The sequence below is a fragment of the Carcharodon carcharias genome, chromosome 23 (genome assembly GCF_017639515.1).
Source record: "Carcharodon carcharias isolate sCarCar2 chromosome 23, sCarCar2.pri, whole genome shotgun sequence".
NCBI lineage: Eukaryota > Metazoa > Chordata > Chondrichthyes > Lamniformes > Lamnidae > Carcharodon > Carcharodon carcharias.
This window is the reverse complement of record NC_054489.1, coordinates 33,819,562-33,846,422: the sequence shown is the minus strand read 5'-3', so window position 1 is coordinate 33,846,422 and position 26,861 is coordinate 33,819,562. Positions and strand designations below refer to the sequence as shown.

General features: G+C 40.3%; 2 protein-coding genes across 5 annotated transcripts in view; one reads left to right on the top strand and one right to left on the bottom strand.

Moving 5' to 3' along the window:
- Window positions 1–3,733: 3,733 nt before the first annotated feature.
- Window positions 3,734–23,603, bottom strand: ccdc43 (coiled-coil domain containing 43). Its single transcript, XM_041173346.1, has 5 exons — window positions 23,393–23,603; window positions 19,913–20,003; window positions 19,529–19,664; window positions 7,914–7,966; window positions 3,734–4,739 (listed from the first exon to the last, which is right to left on the bottom strand). Exons 1-5 carry the CDS (start codon window positions 23,564–23,566, stop codon window positions 4,552–4,554), a joined length of 642 nt encoding a protein of 213 aa, XP_041029280.1. The 5' UTR covers window positions 23,567–23,603; the 3' UTR covers window positions 3,734–4,551.
- A 48-nt stretch (window positions 23,604–23,651) lies between these two features.
- LOC121268998 overlaps window positions 23,652–26,861 on the top strand; it is a 46,215-nt gene continuing 43,005 nt past the window's right edge. For all 4 annotated transcript variants that reach the window (XM_041173342.1, XM_041173343.1, XM_041173340.1 and 1 more), the window contains exon 1: window positions 23,652–23,896. The gene's annotated coding sequence lies outside the window, so the exon portion shown is untranslated. The remainder of the gene's footprint in view (window positions 23,897–26,861) is intronic.

Genomic DNA, 26,861 nt, shown 5'->3' with positions numbered 1-26,861 from the left:
TCACAAATCACAATCAGGAGGAAAAAAATCAATTGGTATTTAAAATGTGAAGATGGAAAATTAGTAATTGACAAAATGAAAAGACTTTGGCTAAAGAAAAATAAGTTTTAAATGCAGTTTTAGCATAGAAGTAATATCGAGGCAAAAAAAAATCAGAACCTCAGTGAAGTAGATTATTGGTCTAATTTCAACATACATACCGAGAATCATTTTAACAACATTAGGGGGAAGTACCTAATGAGACCTCTAAAGCACCCAAACACATTGAGGAGAATGTACCTTAACAAACAAACCTCAGTGTGAGAAGCTACGTATGACGTTCCCCACCAACTTTGAAACCAACCTTTGTTACTTTATATTGACATCTTTTACGATTACGCCCACTAATCTCAATGATTGCAGTATTGGGCTTTTATTACTTAAGATTTCTCCTCACCAAAGTCAATTTGCAGGCGTTTTACAAGATTTATCAGTTTTAGTCAGAATTTTCAGCATGGTTTTTATGGTAATTGTTTAAATTTCCACTTGAAGTATTTACAGTTTAGAGGCTTTTTGATAAAATGTATTAGTCATTGTCTTTTTTTAAAAGTTAGATACCATTTGTACAACAGCTCATTGTTGCAGTCTACAATCTAACATCACACTGTAGCTGATGTTCAAGCCCTTTTTTGATTTCATATCATGTCAAAAACAGCTATCCTTTGTACAATTTCTTCTCAACAAGATTAAGTAAAGCAAGGCACTATGTGTAAGAGATTCCAGGTGATTGAGCACGTGATGTATATCTTAAGTACCTATCGTTTTTCAATGGGTTGGTACCAGTAGTATTTGGTAAAGTTCTTCCTTAGGCGGACAATTCATGTTAATCTGATTCCAGCTGTTGCTCACAACAAACTGATTTGGATGGCTGACACAATTATCAAAATGTAAAGAATTAACTTGATTCATATTTGTAGGACTGTCCAGTTTTTTTCCTTAGACCCTCAGAAGCATTTGTGTAAACTTCCTCAAATAGTATGTTTTAAAAATCATTGAGATAGCATTGGAAAGTTTCAAGAAGTACTAATGAAGGCTATAATTGATTCTTAAAGAAATCACTATCTAGGTCACCCACTGCCTAGTCTCATCTCCCAATGGTAGATTTTTCTGAGATACTACTGTAATTCCTCCTACCCTCATTAAACTGGCTTCTTCTGCCTCCTTTCAGTTGTCTTATGGTTTCTTAAATAGCAAACCTGCCTTTAGATGATGGAAATGTGAGAAATAGCATCAGGCACCGGTGGATGATTTTATTGATTTAGTAAATATCTTGCACAACACAAGATTTTGGTCCTCACCATGCCCCACAGCTAGACTTTGGAGCCTAACAGCTGTTAGTAGTTTTCATTAATTCAAGCATTTGCTTTATTGTGGGGCTTTTTTGCTATCATGAAATAAAGTAATTCAATTCAAAAGCCAAGTTCAATGTCACAAGATCAACTTAAAAATCACGTTATCCATGTATGTCATTGCCTCATGGATTTACATACCTCATACAAGTTCTGCAGCTTATCAGGATGTGTAACATTTTTTAGAATGAATTTTATCACTTATTAATTGATTTGGTTTTCTAATATTGTATGATTAACTTACTGTGTCTCTTATTTCGTCCATGTAATATCTTAATAAATTTATTAGATTTTTTAAGAGAAATGGTCCAGCAAAACAGTATCCACGGCCTTTTTAAGCAGACAGGAGAATGTCAGGCACAATATGGTATCAGCTACAGTCGTGCAACTTTTACTCCTGTAGTCCACGAGCTACTTAGTCAAAGTTACAGGTTGCAATTCATGGAATATTCAATCTATTTACTATAAATTGCAGCATATAAGTCGATCTTAGAGGCCTCGAAAAATCCTTCCAAAAATGGGGGTTAACTTATATGTGGAGTATAAAATACAAATTGCCAGTGTTGGTGTAGGTGGTCACCATTTTGAAAGCATAACACTGGTAATTCAAATTAAATAAACATAATTCAATAAAATGTACAAATTAATTCTACAAGTATACTTTTACTACAATAAAACTGTTCTTAAAAATGTCAAATTCATTGTCTTCGACATCTGACACAAAGTGTTCATCAAATTCATTCCAAGTCACTTTGCTTATGGCATCATTGTAAGGGTCTCACTCTGGATCACACTTGGCGCTTTTTGTTTCAGTTTCATCCCTCCACAACAAATATCTTCCTCTCCGTCCATTAAATTGGATATTTTGCATTTTTTGAACATTGAGTTTGTGCATTAATAGCATTCCACAATTTGACAATGGAACCACAAACAAGCAGAGCAGCACACACATTCCCATTCTTTGTGAAGGTTTTTGCTCCATCAAACATCCACCTAGCACACATTTGAAGGTTGAACTATGGTCGTTAGATCCACTGGTAAAACTGCAGTTTGGGGGTTATTTCTTCGCAGGCGCTTCTTGATCTATTCAGTTATATGGGATTTGAACATGGCCCATACTCATAAGCTGAGTTCTTTGCATTGGCCACTGGGACATATACTTCACACATTGATTGGTTGACAACTTCACTCTATCTTCATCCATCTATTGTCATGCACAAAAATTCCCACAGGGAACTTGATTTTCAACATGGTTTTATGTTTAAAAATTCCCATAATGCTTTAATTTCATTGTCAGCCATACAGGCTATTACCACTGTGAATCTTGTCTTGTGCCCTGTGGTTTTCACTGGAATCGTTTTTCGAACCATTCCACTCATTTGGCTGCTGGGCAGATTGAAATTGTTAGGCATTTCACCTATTTTGCCTATGTGACATTATGGGTACTCATGTTTTTACTGCCATCTGATGAATCACTGAAAACTTGTAATTCTGGAAGAGGTCTTTTAGTAGTTGGAGTGATTTTCATCTTCTGCCACAACCCTAGACATTTTCATTCCATAAAGCAGCTACAGCAACTAACTGTTGCTCTGAAATCTTCGTTGCACTTGGTTTGTTGCTGGACTTGGTTTGATTTGGGCCACTTAAGTGTGTATATACACATTGATTTCTGGTGATGATGTAACCATTCTGACAATTTGAGAATCCATTCCAATACATGTTTCTCAAGATCAGGTCAGTGGTTGGTTCCTGTTCAATGGCACATTTTGCCTTGGACATCTTCAGGGGAGGGGAGATTCCTTCCATTCTCGCACCAGTTTTTCACTAACACCAAATTCCCTCGCTGCAGCGGTTATTTGACAAGTTAGAAAATGTCACGACTTTTAGCTTGAAGCCAGTTTCATACTTAATTATTTTTGCCAGAGGACTCGTTTATTGTTCACCATACATGGTCTGCTCTGTGTGGGCTTGTCTTAAACACCCGCGCATGTTCTTAGCCCCATACGCCAACTATAAAGGTGAGTAAAACATGCATTTTTGAGTTGAAAAATTGAGGCTGACTCAGAATCTGAGTATAACATGTCTTAGCAGAAATTCTTATACACCAAGAATAGGCCTAAACATGGTCTTTGGTGCCAAAAGAAGAGTTGTTTTATATGCCGTGATCTACCGTAACAAGCTGCATTTCTACACAGCAAAAGGGCGTTTATTTTTATTTCTGCCGGAAGGAAAAGTGAATACGTAGTTAAAATTGTTCCCTTAAAAAGAACAGCTATCAGTGACTCTCCTTTAATCTGTGGTGCCTGTTTATAAACAGTATCTTCATTTAAATAACAAGTACTGTATTTACAAGGTGACAAATTTGCTTTTATTATGAATTACAATGAAAAATAATTTCCCAAGCAAAAGTGAATAATAGTTCAACTAAGTTCAGTAGATGTTTTCAGTTTCAGTGCTAAAAAGTGCACCATTCTTCAAAAATGCTAAAAAGTGAAACAAAAGCAGAATACTGCAGATGCTGCAAATCTGAAATAAAAACAAAATGCTGGAAACACTCAGATCTGGCAGCATCTGTGGCGAGAGAAACAGTCAATATTTCAAGTCTCTGAGAAACCCAAAATGTAAACCGTCTTTCTCTCCACAGGGAGATCACTGCCAAAGTGATGTCTAATTTCAGTCAAAAAAGGTTAAAGCCATCCAGAAACTGGCTTGAAAAAAGCCTCGAAAAAAATCCCAATGTTAGTTCTCCAGAAAATCCTTTATTCTTAGTTACATTTCACCAAACCAACAAAACTCTTCCTTCATTGAAGGGGTTCCACCATAGCGTGTTTCAACTAGTTTCCTCTGTGTAGGTTATTTTCAATTAATTGTTAGACACAACTAACTGAAACACATTAAGAATTTGAAATACCTAATTAAGCAGTTTATGATGCAGAAAATACCTAGCCAAGATTTTTTACTATGTGACCTTGAACTTTCAATTTTGACACAATATTTGCAAAAATTTGGCATTTTATGAAGGAAGATGGTTTTTCGCACTTCGAGACTCCCCTCCTTCCCCACCCCAAAAAATAGTCATTGGTGTTTCACAGTTCATATTACTTGTGGTCGTAAACTTTGTAGCTCTGAACATCTTCACACTCCAGTCTATTTTTCCCCCAATCTATCGCTTTCGTTCTCCTTTCTGTGTTCTCTTCTTCTCCTTTTCTTTTCTTTCCTGTTTTGCAAGCTTGTCTTTCTCTCGCTGTAGTTTATCTTGCTCCTTCTTCTTTTGTGCATCTCCCCGAGCCTTCTCCCTTTCTGCTTTTTTTGCGATAAGAACAGACTCAACGTTCGTGTTTTTAAAGAGAGCTAAAGTGAAATTAAGGAATTATTACGACTAAGTAGTATTTTGGTAATTATCACACTAAGTTTCTCTTCATGGTTAAAGTTCTTTATTTGTTTACTATTTTCTACACAAATGACCAAATTGGAGCTGTGAAGAGGTCATAAAAGCAGAGCGTGCCTCATGTCTGCATAGATTTTAATATAAATATACTTAAGACAAACACACTCAATTTAATCTACTCCACCAGAGCTAGCTTCCTAATCAGACGCAATCTCAAATATAATTTTCAGTTTCCTGTACGCCTTTATCAAGTTTACTATCCATGTTATGTCAGGTAGCTTGTGAATGGTAATGAATGACCACACAGTCCTATCAAAAATGGAATGTTCTGATAAGCTCCTATAAGGAAAGCCTGAATCATGGTTTGTAATACTTAAAATTCTACAGGGTATACTGCTTCAAAGAATGTGTACTGAATTGGTATGACACATGTTAAAAGTTGTAGCTCCTGAACTCCAGAATTAGCATACTAATGAGCAAGTCTGTAATTTGTTCAAGGCTAGCAAGAATCTGAGGACAAGGGGCAGTAGGATCTTGGGTCCTAACAGCAGAGAGGCTTACCTGCTTTTATGTCATGCCACGTCATGAAATTATTACAGCCATTTGAAAATAGGAGAATTTTCCTTTCCAAATTAACGTTAAGCAGGGATGTCTGCCCATGTGATATGGTCATGTCCGACTGGCATTGAAACTCAAAAGCAATTTTACTACTTTTGTGGTGTCCTAAGCATAACCTTGCCATAACCAACACCAAGTTCTGCCTGAAAGGAAAATACAAGATAACCTGGCAACACTCACGTTCTAAGCACTGGCATCTCCTTGATTATATATTTGTCAGACAGAAAGAAAGCCCGATGTCACGGTAACTCTTGCCATGTGAGGAACTGAATGCTGATCAGACCACAGCCAAAAAGTCCTAAATCAACTTGCCAGGCATGACTTGGCCAACTGTCAAGCTCCTCAAGAACCCTACTATTGCCCTAGTATTTGCTACACCGCTTGACATGATCTTGCAGTATGACCTTCCTCCCCTAAGTGACGTAGATGATGAATGGAAACAGCACTGTGATCAGATCTTCAAGACTTAGTTGACATCCTGGGATATTGTAAGTGCAAGTACCAAAACTGATCAGAATTATGAAAATATTTCCCATTTTTCAAACAGAAGTAGCTCGCACATGCAAGTCTTCTAGAAACTCCACAGTCAACCAAGCATCAAGCCTATAACATTGCTAAACACAAGCTCCAGCATGCTTTAAGATAAAAGCAGAACAACTAGTGGAATGCAAAAGCTGCCAAGCTGCAATTTCTAGTTGAGAGACATGATCCGTTTTTACTATATTGATGAAGATATCTGTGCACTCATCCAAAAAGCAAGTTTTGCCTCCATGATCACATCTTGAAGTAGCACAACATTAAGCTGAAGCTAAAAATCAAACTTGACCAGCCATTGTCCTTACCACCCTGCTGTTTAGCATGGAATCCTGGGTCTGTTTTAAGCACCACATCAAAGCTCTGCAACACTTCCTCCAAAGACACATGAGGTCCATCATGAAAATTTAGCGTCAGGACTACATCACAAACAAGTTCTCCATCATACATGGCTCAACACGCATGGAGAACGTCCTCCAGGAAATACAACTTAAATGAGCATGCCATAAATCCTCAAGGAGAACTTCTGTGACAAACTGCCTCAGGACAAATGACAATAAGGTGGTTAGTGCAAACAATATAAGGGCACCCCTAAAAAAAAACCCTATAAATGTCTGTATTGCAGACCATCTCTCTTGGGAAAATACTGCAGCCAACCAGCCATGTTGGAGGACCATCTGCACCAAACCCGTAGAGGTCTGTCCAGAGAAAGGCCACAGATGGCGCCACTACACAAGTTCTTCCAAGCACCAAAGACAATACGAACAGCTAGTTCTGTGAACATTCAAGCGAATCCCACATTGGACTATTCAGTCATAAGACAGCTCGCAGAAGACAGTGAAATAACTTCAGCTTGGAAGTGCTTGAACAATGAGGGGTCTACCATGACAGCCATGCAATGTACAGTGTAGCAGTTTGTACACAGGACAAACTGATTGGAATTGTATACTACAGGAGGCCATTCAACCATTAAGTCTGCACCAACTCAATCCACTCCCCTGTTCTTTCCTCACATTCCTGCAATTCTTTTCCTCGTCTGGCAGAAAACACTGGTTAAGAAAGTTCTCCTGTTCCCATTTCAAAAATTTCTCCCCATCTCTGCCCTTAACACAATCAATGCCCCATTCAATATTGGAATAAAGTCTCCCATTATAACTTTACAGTTCTTGCACCTCCTTGCAAAATCTGCTTCTCTCTCTCTTTCTCATTGTTTGATGGCCTATAAAATACATCAAGTGGCATGTTATTTTTTTCTGCAACAGCTCAATATGGAAATCAGCAGGTAATAACATTGCCAGCCTTTTCTAACTAAATAGTATTTTTAAGTTGAAGGAAGATAAAATATCTCAAGATTACTCCATACAATACATTGTGTCGATCTGACTTTTAAAAATGCAAATAAGATAAAGATCTTTACTACCAACTTTATTTTTTTAAATAAATTCATTAATATATATTAACATCTTTCATTTTAAGTTGACTCCTGCAAGATTGAGAATAATCTAGGGTCTATTACAGATGATCCTCTTGTAACTATAATAAATGAAATGGCCTAAATTTTGGGTCATTTTTCTTGTGGCTGTGATAGGCCACATCCTGTTGTATTGTTCTTAATAGTGGTGTTGAGCTTAAAGCATGCTGAGGAACTCGTATGATAAATTGCAAAACCTGTTACAGCCTTAAAATACCAACTGCATTTTCATGTGATTAAACACATTTTAAACTTTACTCATTACTTGTAATCTCTTAAAAAAATTTGGCTGCTTAACACATGCAAACAACATTAAATGTGTTGTCCTGTACAAAATTTCAATAGCTTGTGCAATTCATTTTAACCAAAAGGTATAATTAATAAGCAATGTAAGTTCAGACACTGCATAGTTTTGCAGTGATACAGTCACAACTTCTTTGGCGCATTAAAAATATGACCAAATTATCTTCAGCTGTCAACAGAACACCAAAATAAATGCATAGAAAAAGGATACATTTATCACTATCAAAGTTAAATCCACTTGTTCCATGGGCTTCTTCATCTTCAGTGCTCAAGTTAAAGAAACTAAAAGTTTAAGCTGTGAGTAACAAGTAATATCAACATAGGATTAGCTGTTAGATGACTGTGTTGATTTGATCGCATTGCTGTTTCAGATGATATCTAACCAAACTGCATTTGGACTAATAAGCTGCACTTAATGGACCCAGCTTTGTTCTCCACCTTCCCCTATCCCAAAATATGTAGCATTCTTATTCCTCCTCTACTTTTCACATCTGCAGTTTTTCTTTTGACAGCAGGAATTCTCTGACATACTATCACACAATTTCATAAAGTAACTTCATGAGAAGCTAAGCAAATTAATCTGCAGTCCCTTCACCTGTGGGAAATGGGTTAAAAATCAACTGCAGGACAATGAATGAAATGTTCCACATAATGTGAGCTTGGTCAGTATCAATCCAAGTCCAAACAGATTGAAGGCAACAGAAATTTACCCATAATTTAGCAATGTAGGAGACATGCAAACTTGGATTTATTGTCCATCCTTAGTTGACCAGAGGGTATTAAAAGTCAACCACATAGTGTGGACTGGAATTACTGCAGGAGAATTTTTACTTAACTGACCACAGGGGAAGATGGTCGAGGGTCAAGGGAGGTTGGAGGCCTCACAGAGGATGTGTGTGTGTGTGTGTGTGTGTGTGTGTGTGTGTGTGGGGGGGGGGGGGGGAGGGGGGGGGGGGTGCAAGAGGTGGAGGGAGGTGCTGGTTGGGTGCCTCAGCAAGGGCAGTGGTGCAAGGTTGAATTGCTGGTTGGTGGGTGAAAGGCATTGTGGTAGGGGCAAAAATCAGGGGCCTTGTGGTGGAGAGTGCAAGTCTGCTCATGGAGGCGTTTCAGGTTGGGATCTGGATCTAGGAGATAGGTGTGAAGGTACCTACCTCCTGAGTCTACCAAGTCCTCACATTGAAGAAGTTGCTGGGTTCCCCAAAGTTCAGGAAATCCAGTCGACCAGGGTTAAAGTTGTAAAGCTGAATGACAGTGCAAGAATGGAGTGGATATGTGGACAAGAGTTATGTCCCTATCAAATTGGAAACAAGGTGCGGCCTTGGCATTGTTGCTTTCTACAAGAAGTAAAATCAAGTAGAGAATTTTGGGATAAAAGCAAAATACTGTGGATACTGGAAATCTGAAACAAAAACAGAAAATGATGGAAAAAGTCAGCAGGTTTAACAGCATCTGTGGAGCAAAAAACAGACGTTTCGACTCCATATGACTCTTCTTCAGAGAATTTTGAGAGATGGATCCCTGACATTTGGATCATCTATTAGAGTTCTTGGATGAAATCTAAGGAAAAAAAAATGACCTGTTCATGCCAATGAGGTCTGGTCAGAATAGATATCAGAAAACAGATAGTCATTCCAAAGAAGAATATATCATGGACTTTAACAGACTGCATAAAAGATTAACAATATTCAATTTGGGAATCCCTGTATCAGTGCTACCATTTAAATTGGTGGATCATGCTAAGTTGTCACATAAGGGCAGGCTATGGTTCTAACTTGTGTTGGGTTTTTGGAGAGAGGGGCCCCGTTGGATCAGATGTTTGCTGCCTTGAAATATTTCCTGCAGAAGCAGTCACTTCCTTCAGCCTTTTGTGGAACAAATGGGACATTCTGCAATGGCACAAAGAGTAGAGGACTCAATGACTGCCAGATTTCAAAATGGTCCAGACACTGGACACAGGCATCAATACAACGGCAAGGTTAAAGAAAGGCAGAATGAGGAAGAAAGCACCTTTAGCTATTACAGCAGATGACAACACTGGAACAGCAGTACTAGGTGAATGAATCCCAAAGAACAGATAGTGTCAGGCGTGACTCAAACGCCTATCATTGTACTTTGTACTGCACAAAGCAGAGAGGCAGGGTCTTGAAAATGACAAGAGAATTCTGAGGAAGAGTATAAATATAATGATGATCTGAACAAATTATACAGGTCACAAGGAGTTTTAGTCATGTGATCAATGAGTTAGTCATGGATTCCTTTACCGTGCAGTAATATTTCTTGCACTTACAACAGTGTGTGGAACAAAATAGTTAAAATGTTATCTTGATTCATTTAGTGAAAATGACAAATGATTAAGGAATATAAAAGGACTACTTGTTTTATGTTTGATGATAACAACACATGTGAGGTCACAAAAGAAAAATATAATTCCATACAAAATAGCTGAGTAAGCCATTTTATAAATACTGGTTTAGTTTCTTGTGCGATTACTATGCTTTTGAGTAAACCTATGAAAAAGGAACCAGTGAAACTAGGCATGGAGCATGAAAATGTTTTTTTTGAATGTCAATGGATCTGCAATGGACCCAATCAGATTCAGTGATTATTACAAAATCTGATGATTTTCAGACTGTTAGATAATTATTGATAGCATCAGGTGATAAGAATTAGATGCAAACAAGCAAACTGTCTTCAAGTTGCATAGGCAGTTTGCTCACCCTGTTTATCCAAGGTTAAAAATCCTGCTGAAAGATGCAAGTATGGTTGATGAAGTGTATAAAAGGTTAACAGGCTAATAGAAGGGATTAGTGAGAAGTGCGAGTAAGAGATTAGTGAGAAATGTAAGAGTACTGAAGGACACTGCCATGTCCTATTGTAAGACTTCCATTGGTTCATGACTTTAACAAGGTGGTTGCCATTGATTTAAAAGGCATGGGACAAACATATTTTCATTCTACAAAACAAAGGCAGGGTCCTTAAATTGACATATGACCATAAGAATTCAGAGGAAGCAGAGCAGATTTAGTCTTTCTGCAGTAATGTTAAAGACAAAAGAGTTATTATAGAAATAATGATCGAGAAAAAGATCAGGAATGGCCTTGGGACGCCAGTGAAGTTTCTGATTGATAATGGAGGGGAATGCCAATGATGAGTTCAGAGACATGTGAAAATATGAACATCATGAATACCACAGGTGACAACAATGGATGCTGAAAGGAATCATGCGATGACTGATGAAATGATGTCTAAAATTTTAGCTGATGAACCAGACATTCTATTGGGGGAGGGTGTACAGCCAGAGGTCATGGTCCACATTGGGATCAATGACATGGGTAGGAAAATGGATGAGGTCCTGAAAGCAGATTTTAGGGAGTTAGGAAGGGAACTAAAAAGCAGGACATCAAGAGCAGTAATCTCAGGATTACTCCCAAGCCATGTGCTAGTGAACATAAGAATGGGAAGATTGATCAGTTCAATACATGGCTGGAGAAATGCAGTAAGAGGGAGGGCTTTAGGTTTCTGAGGCATTGGGATCAGTTCTGGGGCAGGTGGGACCTGTACAAAAATGACAGCTTACGTCTTAACAGGACTGAGACTAATGTCCTTGCAGGAGGTTTGCTAGTGCTGTTGGGAAGGGTTTAAACTAGATTGGCAGGGGGTGGGAACCTGGGGGGAAATTCAGAGTGCAGAGGAGAAAAACTGGCAGTGGGAAGTAGTGAAGTATCAACTGATAACAAGGATATATCAGAGAGTTGCATCAAGGTAAATAGAATACTTGGAGAGTTTGATAGAATGAAGAGGCAACAGTAAGTTATTAGGGTAAGAAAAAGCAGGAAAGTAAAAAAACCTAAGTCAGGACTATTGTGTATGTATGTGAATGCACGGAGTGTGATTAATAAGCTTGGTGAATTGAAGGCACAAGATGACAAATTAATTATTACATTATTGCTAAAACAGAGACCTGGCTCAGAGAAGGGGCAGACTGGGCGTTAAATATTCCTCAGTACAAGGAGTTTAGATGAGACAGGAAAGAAGTGGGAGGTGGGGTGAGGGGGTTTGTGGGGGGGAGAGAAGAGTGGCAACATTGGTTAAAGATGGCATTACAGTACTGTAGAGAGAGAATGTTCCAGAGGGGCCAAGGACAGAATCTCTGGCTAGAGGTATGGAATGGGAAAGGTGCAATAACATATAGCCCACCAGCTGGAAGAAGGGATGCGGAGAAACAAATTTGCAAAGAAATTAGAGAGAGAGGTGTTTCTGAAACTGTTCAAAGAACCAGCAGATGCAGAAGGAAAGATATGGAAACGAAACAAATGCTTCGATGGCCTGAATGCTTCTTCCAGCCTGTGGTATTTTTCAGTGAGCTCTATTTTTCTGAAAATAAGTTGTGTTTAACAAAGTAAATTCCATCATGTTTTATTGGTATCATAAAGGAAAACATTAAGGCATCTTCATGGTCCATGTTTTATTATGGGAACTTGAGAAATTAATTATTAAGATTAGAGTAGAATTTAAAATGGGAGTGAGGCTAGTGGGGGTTCAGATATTAAGCAGAGTAGGTCTGGAATAACTTTCAATTCAGCAATCCTATTCGGAGATGTGTTACTCCCATCCTGGTTAAATGTATTAGGCCCTCACAGAAAAATGATGTCATGTCTAAAGATGAGACACAGCAATTGCAAAACTTGACTTGTCAGTTGAACTAGCTGGGCACTCGGACTAGACTAAGTGCTAGCTTTGTTGTGTTGAAGTACTGCAATACTAATGTTAAACACTAGTTTTTATTTAAAGAGAGGGAAGGGAGTCTGTTAATGTCCACTATCTGCATAGAATTAACTGGTGATTCACTGGTGCCCCTATAGACACAAACTGAAACTGTGGTTGTGGGGTGGGAAGTGCTTGGTTTTAAGTGTAATTCTGTAAATAAATGCTTTTAGAAGCGTGTATAGATTGGCTCCAGTTTTATTCTTCACCAAATGGCTTTCTGGAATATTAATATTTGGAGTGCTTTGATCATTTGCCCACCTTCAGACCTCAGTTAAAACTGGAAATGGGTTGGTTCTGATCAGGAAACAAATTTTTAAAATCCTCCCAGGAACCTTGTCAGTTATTTTAGGTTAAAAATCAGCCCATATATTCCCTTGCTTGTGGGGGGTGGGGGGGGTGGTATTCCTAAATCAATTAAGTTTTGTGACAACCCAGCAGCTTTTGTGGTCAGATTTATTGAATTCAGTTTCACACTATTATAGTGAGATGCGAACTTGTGGGCTATCAATTTAATATAACAATTAGGCTACTGTATGGGAGTGGATGGCCTTCTGAAGTTGAGTGAACTGTAAGGAAACTCAGATGCTACACCACAGTGTTAAGAAATTTGGCAAATACACTAGTTAGAAGAATTAATCATCTTTCCAACCTTAATTAGAATCCCAGGTATACGAGGTCACAATTCTCAATTTGTCTTTGGAACAAGTAGAGATTTCAAACCATTATGCAAACTGATTCTCCCAATATTTTATTTTCTACAATTTCAATTGTGTTATAGTATCAATTGGTTGTCACTTGAGGCTTTGCCTGTACTCTATACAGCAGAGTGAGAGGCTGTTGATTGGAGATGTATGATATGCAACCTGTAAGTAAAAGCTTGTTAAATGTACAAAGAGTAGGCTCTAGTGTTCGCTCATTCACTGCCTGGTAATCTAACTATAGATAAGGGTAAGGCAGCAGATGTAAAATATTTACAAAAAGCCTTTGATAAGGAACCACATAATAAACTCCCGCGTAAGGTCGGAACATGTGGAGTCAGGAACAAGATACCAAAGGACAATAATAAACTTGCAGAATACATGTGTAACTGGCAAGAGAACTTCAACATAGGTAAGTGCAAAATGGGCCATAACTTTCTTGGAGTGGCAATCAGTGCTGAATTACCACTCCATGCCCTCTTACCTATGCCAAATTTCTTCAGTGCCTGTCTTGCCTGACCTTCCAACTCAGGCTGGGTGAGATCCAGGAAGTACAGCTGTCTCCAAGGTCCAGCATCGAAGTCCAGCACCGTCAAATTGAAGGAGGACTCGCCCCCTTTCTTATGGCATTAGCTGCTGTAAAGCAGGTAAGTTTAAAGGGCCCATTGAAATTGGGGGGGGGGGGGGGGGGGGGGGGGGTGCAGCGGCCTGGACATTCAGGTGAGGAGTTACATGAGGGTGGGAGGAATCCCGAGGGGGGTCGGCGGGTGGGGAATACCATGGCGGAGAGGTGGGGTTGGTTAGTTAATCGGGGGTGGAGGAGTCCCATGGGGGATCAGTCTGGGTCTTTACAATAGTTACCCAGAAATTAGAAGAGATTTTAATTCTTCTAGCCTTTTCTGGGTAACTATTGGTATAGCCCTAGCAGAACTATCTGAAGTTTGTGATTTCAACTGCATTTTCGGATGGTTCCCAGCAATGCAAAATTGTCCAGAGGAAGTACCACTTCTGGGCAATTACCGTGCAAGCTCTTATCTGGGAACTTCCCAGAGGGATTCCCCAGCGCATCTCTGGGGTACACCCCAAAACTTCCGAGCTACCCAGCGTCGGATATGGCTCTTGCAGGATACATGTGTAATTGGCAAGAGAGCCTTAATATAGGTAAGTGCAAAGTAATGTGCTTTGGTACGAAGAATAAGGAGGCTACATACTCCTGGATGGGACTGTACTCACCTGGTTCCAACCTTATCTAGGCTTGGCCAGAGTATCGCTCACAATAGCTTCTCTTCCAGTTCCTGCACCATAATCTCTGATGTCCCCCAAAGGTCTATCCTCAGTCCCCTCCAATTTCTCATCTATACAAACTCTATGCTGAGGGACATTCACATGTATGTTGATGACACCCATTCTACCTCCCCATCACCTCTCCCAGGTCCTCCAATGTTGCTAAATTGTCAGATTACCTATCTGAGCAGAAATTTCCATCAATATTGGGAAAATTGAAGCCATTGTCTTCGGACCCTGCTCCAAACTCCATTCACTAGCTGGCAACTCCATCTCACTTTCTCTCTGGCAGAAATCTGAGGCTGAACCAGACTATTCATAACCTTGGTGTCATATTTGATCCAGAGCCAAGATACTGACCATTCATCCGCATCAATACGAAGACCTCCTACTTCCACCTTCATGACTTGCCTCAGCTTGTTTGCCACTGAGACCCTCATTCATGTTGCCTCTACACTTGACTATTCCAACACACTTCTGGCTGACCTCCCACATTCTATCTTCCATAAATGATGCCATCCAAAACACTGCTGCCTATGTTCTTACTTGCACTAAGCCTCATTCACCAATCATCCTATGCTTACTGACCTACATTAGCTGCCAGTTAAGCAATGCCTCTATTTAAAAATTCTTATCCTTGTATTCAAATCCCTTGATGGCTTTGCCCCTCCCTACCTACGTAGTTTCCTCTAACCCCAAAACCGTCCAAGATATCTGAGCTTGTCTAATTCTGGCCACCTGAGCAATTTATTAATTGCTCTACCATTGGTGGCCATACCTTCAGCTGCCTAGGTGCTAAGCTCTGGAATTCTGTCCTTAAATCACTCTGCCTCTGTCCTCCTTTTACACGCTCCGTAACAACCTGCCCCCATATCACCTTGTGTGGCTCAGAATCTAATTTTGCTTTATAATGCTGCAAAGCGCCTTGGGACGTATTATTGCATTAAAGGCACAATATAAATATGCGTTGTTGTTGGAAAGTGAGTGGCTAAATGGAACAATGGAACAGAGGGATCTGAGAGTTCAGATAAATCATGAGAAAGTATCATTACAGGTTAATTATGCCATTAAAAAAAACAAAAGTACTTTAGTTAATTTCTAGAGGAAGAGAACTGAGAAGCAGTGAAGCACTAATTACTGAACTTGGCTAAACCAAAGTTGGAGCACTGTGAACAGTGAGACAAGAGTGACTGTCCTTGACATCAAGGCAGCATTTGACAAGTGTAGCATCAAGGTGCCCTCGCAAAATTGAAGCCAATGGGAATCAGGGAGAAACTCTCCAATGCTTGGAGTCATACCAAGAACAAAAGCAGGATAGTTATATTGTTGGAGGCCAATCATCACAGTCCCAGGGTACTGTTGCAGGAGCTCCTCAGAAGTCCTTAGGCCCCATCATCTTCAGCTGCTTCATCAATGACTTTCCTCAATCATAAGGTCAGAAGTGGGGATGTTCATTCACAATAGTACAACGTTCAGTACTGTTTGTAACTCCTCAGATACTGAAACAGTCCATATGCAACAAGACCTGGACAACAGTCAGGCTTGGGAGCACACAAGTGCCAGGCAATGACCATCTCCAACAAGAGAATCTAACCATCTCCCCATAATATTCAATAGCATTACCATCGCTCAATCCCCCACTATCAATATCCTGAGGGTTACCATTGACCAGGAACTTAACTGGACCAGGCAGATAAATACTGCAGCTGAAAGAGCAGATCAGAGGCTGGGAATTCTGAGGCAAGTAACTCACCTCCTGACTTCCCAATGTCTGTTACCATCTAAAAGGCACAAGTCAAGAGTATATGGAGAACTTTCCACTTGCCTGGATGAGTGCAGCTACAACAACACTCAAGATCAATGCCATCCAAGACAAAGCAATCTGCTTGATTGGCATCCCATTCACCAACCTAAACATTCACCTTCTCCACCACAAGTACACAGTGGCAGCAGTGTGTACCACCTACAAGATACACTACAGCAACTTATGAAGACTCCTTTGACAGCACCTTCTAAACCCAAGTCCTCTACCACCTGAAAGAATAAGGGTAGCAGAAGCAGGGCAACACCAATATCTGCAAGTTCCCCTCCCAAGCCACACACCATCCCGACTTGGGACTATATCATTCCTTCACTGTTGCTGGATCAAAATCCTGGCATTCCCTTCCTAACAGTGCTGAGTGTACCTACAGCACACGAACTGCAGCAGCTCAAGACGACGGCTGACCAATACCTTCTCAAGGGCAGTTAGAGATGGGCAATAAATGCTGGCCTTGCCAGCGATACACACATCTCATTATAGGATAAAAAAGTTTCAGTCTCTATATTATAAAACAGTTATGGAGGCACTGGAAGAAGTGCAAGCAAATTTACTAGAATGTTATCACAACTGAGAGGTTATACCTGCCAGGAAAGATTGAACAGGCTGGTGCCCTTCCCTAAAAACAGAAAACTAAGGGGTGATCTGACAGATGTCTTCAAGATAATGAAAGGGTTTGATAGGGTATATATAGGGAAAACGTTTCTGCTTGCAGGCAAGACTAGAACTAGGGACCATAAATATAAAATGGTCACTAATAAATCCAACAACAATTTCAGAAGAAATTTCTTTACCCAGAGTGGTCATAATATCAAACTATCACAGGGAGTAACTGAAGTGAATAGCATAATGCACTCAAGGGAAAATTAGATAAGTGCATGATGGAGAAATAAATAGGTTATGGTGATGGGATTGGATGAAGAAATGTGTGGGAGAAGGTTTAGAGTATAATCAGCACAGAACAAGTTAAGCCAAATAGGTTGTTTCTGTGCAGAAAATTGTAAATAGTCCGTTCATATAATTAGGTTATATAATCAACAAACACTACAAAAGCAGGAAGAGAATAAACTTGTATTTATGTGGTACCTTTAATGTAGAAAAACCAGGATGCACCAAGAGGTCAGAAGAGGTTCAGAGATCTTAGAAGGGCTGTGTGAATTGGGGGGTAGTTACAGATAAGGTGGAGTGAGCCCATGGAGGAATCTGAATAAGGATTTTAAAAAACAAGGAATTCCTGGACCAGGAGCCAGTGTAGTAGGTCAGGGAACATAGGTGATGCATGCATAGGACTTGGTGCAAGCTAGGATACAAGCAGCAGAATTTTGGGTGAGCTCAGGTCTGCAGATGGTGCAGATGGGAGGCCAGCCAGGAGGTTCTGAACAGTCCAATTCAGCCTCTCAGTCGCCAGCAGCGGGATGGAGTCACACTCTCCAAATCGTTACGGTGTAGAAGGAGGCCATTTGGCTCATCGTGTCTGCACTGGCTCTCTGATCATTTTAACTTCATGCCAATCTCCTGCCTTTTCCCCGTAACCCTGCACATTATTTAAATAGAAACAATCTCCAATGCCCTCTTATATGCCTCAATTGAACCTGCCTCCACCACGCTTCCAGGCAATGCATTCCAAACCCTAACTACACGGTGTGAAAAAAGTTTTTTCTCACCTCATACGCTTCTTTTGCAAAATGCTTTAAAAAAGTGCCCTCTGGTTCTTGATTCGTTTACGAGTGGGAACAGTTTCTCCCCATCTACTCTGTCCAGACCCCTCATGATTTTGAAAACTTCTATCAAGTCACATCTCAGCCTTCTCCTCTCCAAGGAAAACAGTCCCAACTTCTCCGATCTTTCCTCATAACTGAAGTGTCTCATCCCTGAAACCATTCTTGTAAACCTCTTCTGAACTCTCTCCAATGCATTCACATCCTTTCTATAGTGTGGCACCCAGAACTGTACACAATACTCCCGCTGAGGTGTAACCAATGTTCAATAAGTTCATCATAACCTCCCTGCTCTTGTACTCTATGCCCCTACTAATGAAGCCTAGAATACTGTATGCCTTAGTAACAGCTCTCTCTACCTGACGAGCTACCTTTAATGACTTATGTACATATATACCTGCATCTCTGTTCCTGCACCACCTTTAGAATAGTATCCTTTATTTTATACTGACTCAATGTTCTTTGTACCAAAGTGTATCACCTGGCACTTCTCCACATTGAACTTCATCTGCCACCTATCTGCCCACTCCACCAATGTGTCAATGTCTTTTTGAAGTTCTGCACTGTCCTCCCAACACTGATCCAGTAGGTAGTAGCTAGTAGTACTACCAAGTAAGTAGCTAAGGAATGGATTAGTGGAGAGGACACAAAAATCTCGGTGGTCTTAATATTTAGTTGGAGTAAATTTCTGTTCATCCAATACTGGATGGTAGACAAGCAGCACGACAAATCAGAGGCATGGAGGGCTCAAGACAGGTAGATCTGAGTGTCCATGTGGACCCTGACGTTCTGTGACATCATAACCTGAAATCATGCCAAAATGCTTTGCAATCAATAGATTATTTGTGAAGTGTAATCACTTATGTTGGATAGGCAATGCAGCTGCCAATTTGCAACAAACTGCAAATGAATCAAAGCCAAAAAACTTGTTTTAGTGGTGTCAGTGAAAGAGACAGGCTGGCCAGGAATAGAAAGCCATTGATTTTATAAAATTATATAAAATACATAAATATTATTATGAATAATAAAAAATGCTGGAAAATACTCAAGTCTGGCAGCATCTATACAGAGAGAAACAGAGTTAACGTTTCAAGTCTGTATGACTCTTCTTCAGAGCATTAATCCCAATTTTGCTTTTATAAATATTTGTTTGAAATACCATTATTTCTAATCTCCATCCTTCATATTAATAAAGACATTCGTAGGAAAGGTCTATCACTGCAGTAATATACTACTATGAAATGTTTTATTAGCATTACCTATTCATCATCCTTCTTTTCAAAGTATCTGTTATGCAGTGTGTTTTATATATTTCTGTATTTTTTAAAGAGAAAATTGAGGTCTCCCTTCATTGAGCTGTTCAATTAAACCTGCCCCTTCCAAAAATAATCACTAAAGTTCATTTAACTGTATTGCTCTTTTGCAGGAGGGGAAAGATGGGAAGAGAGCAAAACCAGGCTTTCAAATCGATGTCAGGAAAATTATTCCACTGAATATATCTTAATTCTTCTTCCCAAGAAAGCAGCACCAGAAAGGATATTCTTCCTCATCAGTTATATTTGCATACTGTGCAAGAACTGCAGCTTTCCTAGATTTCTCCTCTTCTGAAGCATCTTTTTGTTTCACAACAATCTGAGCCTGTTTCTCAATCATACTTGCAATGGCATGTACTTCATCTTAAAAACATAGATGGAAGAAATCCAGTTAGATATTAAACTTTTACAATTAGAATACCAAAAGAACCAAAGGTTTTTCTTTCTCACGTTATCTTCATAGCAATATTTAACATTTGTATGAATAAAACAGAAAAATCCTACATAGTTATGATGCATACTCACCCAATGTATTGACTTCATGCATTTAAAATATGCAAAACAAAAACCAACAGCTATTATTGGACATCTGAGATTATCCTGATCTTTACCTTCAACATTTTTTTCTTGTGTGGTATTGTTTGTGGTCTCAGACCACTTTTGAATAATATCTTTGCAAATGATTGCCAATGAATCTTCATCCTGAAACAGATAAGAGCAGAATTCCAAATTTACGTACAGCCTGTTTCTGAGGAAAAATTAGCGGTGAATTCAAGACTACCAAACACAAACTCACGTACATGGTTCAAAGTTAGTTTGGCCTTTTGTAAAGGTTTTATTTTACGAGCAGAAACTGTGGGCTCCGATTCGGTCGCGCTGACCCGTGAATTATACCGCCCCTAGCTAGGCTGTTCCAGTACAATGTCAAACCAACAATGTGTGAAATTGCCCAGTCATGTTCTCTCCCCCTAAATAACAGGACAAATCCAACCCAGCCAATTACTACAACAGCCTGCTTCCAATCATCAGTAAAGTGATGGCAAGTGTCATCAAAAGTTCTATCAAGCAGCACTTACAAACTAATGAACTGTTCACCAATGCAAAATTTGGATTCCATTAGGAACACAGGGCTGTAGAGTTTATGACAGCCTTGTTCAAAACAAGGACAACGAAAGTTGAACTGTAGACACGAGGTGATAGTGACTGCTTTTGACATTAAAGTCAATCATCTCAGCCCCAATGCATTACAGCTGGAGTTTCTCAGGTACTAAGAAGCATCTTAGGCCCAACCATTTTCATCAATGTTTCATCAATGACCTTACACCTATTGTAGGGTCAGAAGTGGAGCTGTTCATTGATAATTTCAGTATTCAGTTCAATTTGCAATTCCTCATAACAAAGTAGTCTATATCCACATGCAGCAACACTTGGACTGCATCCATGTGGCAAGTAACATTTACATCAAAAAGTGCCAGGGAATGATTACCTTCAAAAATGAAGAGCCTGGCCACCAATTCTCGATATTTTCACAACTCACTGGGGATAGTGCGCTGCAATATCAAACCCCACTGCACCCCGAGCCGTGACAGATATGAAAGTTTGATTAAACCACCTAATTGTTTAATTTAGGTTAACAGAATACGAGCACCAGGTTTGTAAACTTAATAAGTGTATAATTGTTTGTTTATTGAACAAACTGTCGTTAACCAGTGGCAAAACAAAGAAATATGAATTGCTAATTTCTAACTCTATAACCTAAACTCGACCCCTCCTTAACTCCTTATACACATGCATACAAGACACATAAGACACACAAAAACATAGATTTTAAGGGTGGGATAAAACCATTCAATAGCACCAGCTCCGGAAAATAGGATTCAATGGGTTGATTTTCAGTGATGTCTTCCAAATTCCTTTCAGTTCTTTTTGATGACATGAGGTGGTCTTCCAGCACTTTCAGTATTTAGTTCACTGGTTCAGCAGTGATTTTCCCCTTTTCCTCTTGACACGGGTTTTCTGAGACAGCAGGTTATAGAGATATGAGGAGAAAAAGCCAGCTAGCTGTTATTGTGGAATTACTGGAATCTTCCACACAAAGGAGAAAGAGATTTTAGGTCTTTTTCCTTTCAGGCCAAGAGCTATTCTGCTGCACTGCTCTCACACAAAACCTGACCACCTGGTCAGGAGCCAATTAAAACGTTGTTGCCAAGCAGCTCCTTTGGTCCAAGACTTCTTTCCGGCACCACCCTGTCTTTCATGACACAGACTGTTCTAGGACTGCAGCATGTATTTCTCTCTCATCCTATTCAAGTGGACATGTCTTTCAAACTGCAGCCACTGTAATTTTAACCCACGGTCCAACAGAAAGTAAAAAGATATGTTCTTTACAACAATCCAACAGAAATAAAGATATTTTCCTTACAGTTGGGTATTCTGTAATGAGTGGCTCATCTCCTGAGTTCCTAAAGCATTTCCACCACATACAAGGCACAAATCAGAAATGTGATGGCAACACTCTCAACCTGCCTGCATGAGTGCAGCTCCAATGACACCCAGGTCTCTGGGAGACTCCAGAGATGACAGTTCAGGAGCGAGAAACCATTGTTGGAGATGTTATGGCTCTAATTAAATAAGCAAGAGTGGAAGCCAGGGCTGTTCCATTGAGCTGAACAACAAAGGAGGATGGTGTGGCACAGAAGCATTGAAGGTTGCAGAAATTGACGAAAACAATAATGCATGCAGCTCCAGAGGATGCCCCTTGTGACTCTGAATAGGACTGTTTTGGTGCTGTGGCAGGGAATAAAGCCTGATTAGAGCAATTCAAACAAGGACTTGAAGGAAAGATGAGCACAGAATTGGGAGGTGCCAGCACAATAATTAACTTGGTAAGAAAACAAATTAGATGAGGGTAATAGCTTGCAAGAGCAGATAAATGTGTTTTTTTTGAGTGGGAATGATTGATCCCTGTGATTTTGAAAGAGAATGGGGAACGATTTACACAATGATCTAACAGACCTAGGAAGTGAAGTTGGTGGTCAGTAGCATAATGGAAATAGGGTCAGGGAAAGCAGTAAGTGGGTGTCACGATTGAGCAGAGATCAGAAAGGGCATTAAGAGTTGGGGGAGATACTAGAGAATTGTCTGCTACCATGAAGACAGGTAGACCATGATCTGTATAATTCAGCAATCTACGTAATCAGTTTGTAGTCCTAGATGGATATTTACTCCTGACAGAATCTCCCACAATAATGCAACTTTTGTAGTTCTTTTACAACATAGGGTTTGGAACACAGATGAGACACAGAAGATAACCTTCAATTCTCTCAACCCTGATTTAACTTTTTATTCCTGTCTAATGTATGGGTCATCCATCTTAGTACGACAATGCTTCAGAAGAGAGCAACATGGCGCTAGACTTGCATATTCCCTATGACTTTTTTTTAAAAAAGAACACTGTATTGCAAAAACCTGGTCGTTTTAGCAATCAACGCGTGGTTAATTTGAATCGTGCGTGGAGAGTAAAGCTCCTAAAAGAATTTTGATGAGAGCAGTGGAAATTAAACCAAATATTTTGAACACTACAGTAAACAATTTACAAACGCACACAACATGGCATTTTTGATTTTCACGTCCTGTATAATGAGTTAAAACTTTCCTGCCTGTAGTCAAGTTTTTAGAAAGGGAGTAAAATAACAGCAGAGTATAAATGTGTAACCGGGGAACAGCATCAGGGCGAGAATGTTTTTCCCCACATATTGTATTTGTGCCTACTGAATATAAAAATAATCAAGAGATTCAGTGGACAATGATAGCGCTCCTGTTCGGATACAAACATGGGTGAGAGCTACGTGAGGGGAGATGGCTAAATTTACACTTTGGTGTTACAGAATTAGCCACATCGTATTGAATTACAACAAACGTTTCAAATTGCCGTCACTTGAAACAGATAAACAGACGTGTTTCCCGACTTTAATCGCGCGAGGAATGTGTCAAAGAAAACAATATCGTTATAAACTGGAGAAAGTCTATTAGAGAGTGAGGGTAACATTCAGACTGAACCGACACGGCCATGGTTTCAGTGCTGCACTCACCATAAATGCGGATAATATGGCTTGAAGAGCCTCAGATTTTTCCTCTTCGTTCTCTTCTTCCCGCAAGATTCCGTTGATGTACGAACCGTAAACATCCTCGTCTATTTCCAGCTCTTCCAGCCGTTTACTGAGCCACACACCAAACGCCGCCACCTCTCCGCTGGGCGCCGCCATCTTGCGTGTGTGTGGGTGGGAGGAGGCGGCGGGGGTCCTGACAGAGCTGGAGCTGCCCGCGGAGGTGCCTGACAGTTCCCCGGCAGCGCTGCCTTTCGCTCTGACCCCGAGCGGCCGCCGTAGCTGCGGCTCTTTGGCGCTGACGCGGAGCCGAGTTTGAAATACCGAAGCCCCGAAAAGACGAAAAAGCGAGCGGCCGGAGGGAGAGCGTCCACCGTCCGTGAGGGAGAGGGGGAGAGTGGCAGAGGGAGAGAGGACGGCTTTGGTCTGGAAACAACGACCCCCCCCTCCTCCTCCTCCTCCCCACTGGGCGCTTTGTTCCCGGTTCTGGTGAGCGACCGTTTGAATTCAGTTTTAAAATTTCTTCAGCCTCACCTGGAAACGGTCGTTAATCCCCGGGCGGGGCGGATGAAAACCTGACTTTGCGGGGAGGGATGTTCTTTGTTTTGGTTAAAGTTGTTTATTTGACTCACTCTTTGCAATTCAGAGTTAAAATGGTAGCCCCTGAGTGTTTTGCCTGCCTCCCCCCCCCCCCCCCGGTTAGGTTTAAAATATTCAGAACAGTTCATACAGTGAAACCTGTCTCCCCGCCCCCCCCCCGAAATATTTTGGGGGAGGGGTAGACAGGTTGTCAGGAATTGGAGATTAATCTCCAGGACACTGTTGTATGCAAGCCTGGAGAAAGATCATCAGGACATTTAAAAAAGTTAAAAACAGAAATACCTGGAAAAAACTCAGCAGGTCTGGCAGCATCGGTGCAGAAGAGCACAGTTGACGTTTCGAGTCCTCATGATCTTTCAATAGAACTAAGTAAAAATAGGAAAGGGGTGAAATATAAGCTGGTTTAAGGTTTGGTTGGGGGGGGTGGTGGTGTTGGAACAACAAAAGCTAGGTAAAGGGCCAGTGATAGTTGGAGATAACCAAAAGATGTCACAGACAAAAGGACAAAGAGGTGTTGAAGGTAGTGATATTATCTAAAGGATATTATCTAAATGTGCTAATTCCTTTAGATAATATCACCACCTTCAACACCACTTTGTCCTTTTGTCTGTGACATCCTTTAGATAATATCACCACCTTCAACACCTCTTTGTCCTTTTGTCTGTGACATCTTTTGGTTATCTCCAGCTATCACTGGCCCTTTACCTAGCTGCTCTTGTCCCAACACCACCTCCTCCCCCTGAAACCAGCTTATATTTCACCCCTTTCCTATTATAACTTAGTTCTGTTGAAGGGTCATGAGGACTCGAAACGTCAACTGTGCTCTTCCCCACCGATGCTGCCAGATCTGCTGAGTTTTTCCAGGTATTTCTGTTTTTGTTTTTGTTTTGGATTTCCAGTATCTGCAGTTCTTTGCTTTTATCATTTAAAAAGATTGTTTTTCTTTGTAACTTTCTTCGAACATTTATCTTTACCGGCTATAACAATATTGAAAATGGGATTTAAAAGAAGCCGGAATAAAAATATCTGGAAAAATTCAGCAGGTTTGGCAGCATCTGCGGAGAGGAGCACAGTTAATGTTTTGAGTCCATATGACCCTTCAACAGAACTTAGTAAAAATAAAAGAGAGGTGAAATATAAGTTGGTTTAAGGGGGGGTGGGACAAGTAAACTAGCCTTAAACCCTTAAACCAGATCATATTTCACCTCTCTTTTATTTTTACTTAGTTCTGTTGAAGGGTCATTTGGACTCGAAACGTTAACTGTGTTCCTCTCCGCAGATGCTGCCAGACCTGCTGAGCTTTTCCAGGTATTTTTGGTTTTGTTTTGGATTTCCAGCATCCGCAGTTTTTTGCTTTAAAAGAAGCTGCTTGGCTGACCATCATCCAATTGGATAATGAGTCTTTTTGCTTTCCAATTGGCATAGGAAGGCAGTGTGTCACAAGGACGGATGTGTTGGCCGACTAATGGCTGGAGTGTGGGGGGCAACTCATGATGAAACCTCTGGGAATACATTTAATCACTGTTGGCAGCCATACTAGGGGAAACATGCTCTCCACTCCAGAAATTTTTGATTATGACATGCATTTTCCAACATATTAGACATCTATTTAGATCCTATTTCAAGATGTGCAGATACTACTTCAAGAAAGAAAGACTTGCATTTACTTAGCACCTTTCATGACCTCAGGGCATCCCAAAGTATTCTATAGTCAATGAAGTACTTTTGAAGCATAGTCACTGTTGCGATGTAGGAAAAGCAACAGCTGATTTGAAATGGTGCCCTGAGACCTTTTTAGATCCACCTGAGAGAGCAGGTGGATCTAAAGACAGTAATTTGTACCTTGGATAATGCAGCAGCACCTCAGTCCTGGGCTGGAATGTCAGCCTTGACTTTTGTGCTCAAGTCCGGGAGTGGGACTTGGATCCAGCAACTTCTGATTTCGAGGCAAAAATGCCACCAACTGAGCTATAGCAGACACTCGGAAGGAAATGATATATAACTTTATGAATTTCAGGGTTTTCCCATGAAAATATATATGAATAAAAATAAAGCACAGTACGTGATGGGATGGGAACCTCATGTCCATGTTGATTATATGTAGTGTATAATAACTACCATCTAGAAGGACAAGGGCAGCAGATAGATGGGAACACCACCACCAGGAATTTCCCCTCCAAGTCACTCACCATCCTGACTTGGAAATATATCACCGTTCCTTCATTGGCACTGGGTCAAAATCCTGGAACTCCCTTCCTAACAGCACTGTAGGTGTACTTATACCACATGGACTGCAGCAGTTCAAGAAGGCAGCTCACCACCTTCTCAAGGGCAGCTAGGATGGCCAATAAATGCTGGCCCAGCCAGCAAAGCCCACACCCCGTGAATGAATAAAACACAAACCAGAATCCTCATTCATGGCTAATCTCCATTATCATACAGTATTTGACACACACACAATTTTATAGCTACAGAGCTGTTTGATTATCTGTTACTTTGATTGAAAGTGTGGAAAAAATCCCTGATTGCTGTATTAAAATTTCTTAATTTGAACCATTTGTATAGGTCGTTTACCTTATTTTATATGGTAAAGAAATGAGGACCAAACATAAATTAATCTTAATTCATATTTTAACCTCAAATTGTAAAACAATATAGTCTCCACTAGACTCCTAAAGTACCTTGGTTCATACTGTTTGGCTTCAAATTAGTAGAGGTAGAGGCTGGGATTTTCCGGCCCCGTTGCGGGTGGGACCCGCCGCGGGCAAGGCAGTGCCCCAACCAGAAGTCCATTGACTTACAGTGGGGCTGGAAGATCCCGGCGGTGGGTGGGTGCAAAAAATTCCGCCAAGAG

Bases quoted from the DNA above. Each gene is read 5' to 3' on its own strand.
- ccdc43 (XM_041173346.1), bottom strand. From the start codon at position 23,566: ATGGCGGCGCCCAGCGGAGAGGTGGCGGCGTTTGGTGTGTGGCTCAGT. The intron at 7,967-19,528 runs ATATCCTTTCTG...TAACTTGAGCAC, and splicing joins AATATAACTGATGAGGAAGA to TGAAGATGAAGAAGCCCATG. The intron at 4,740-7,913 runs GTATCCTTTTTC...ATTTCACTTTAG, and splicing joins TAACTTTGATAGTGATAAAT to CTCTCTTTAAAAACACGAAC.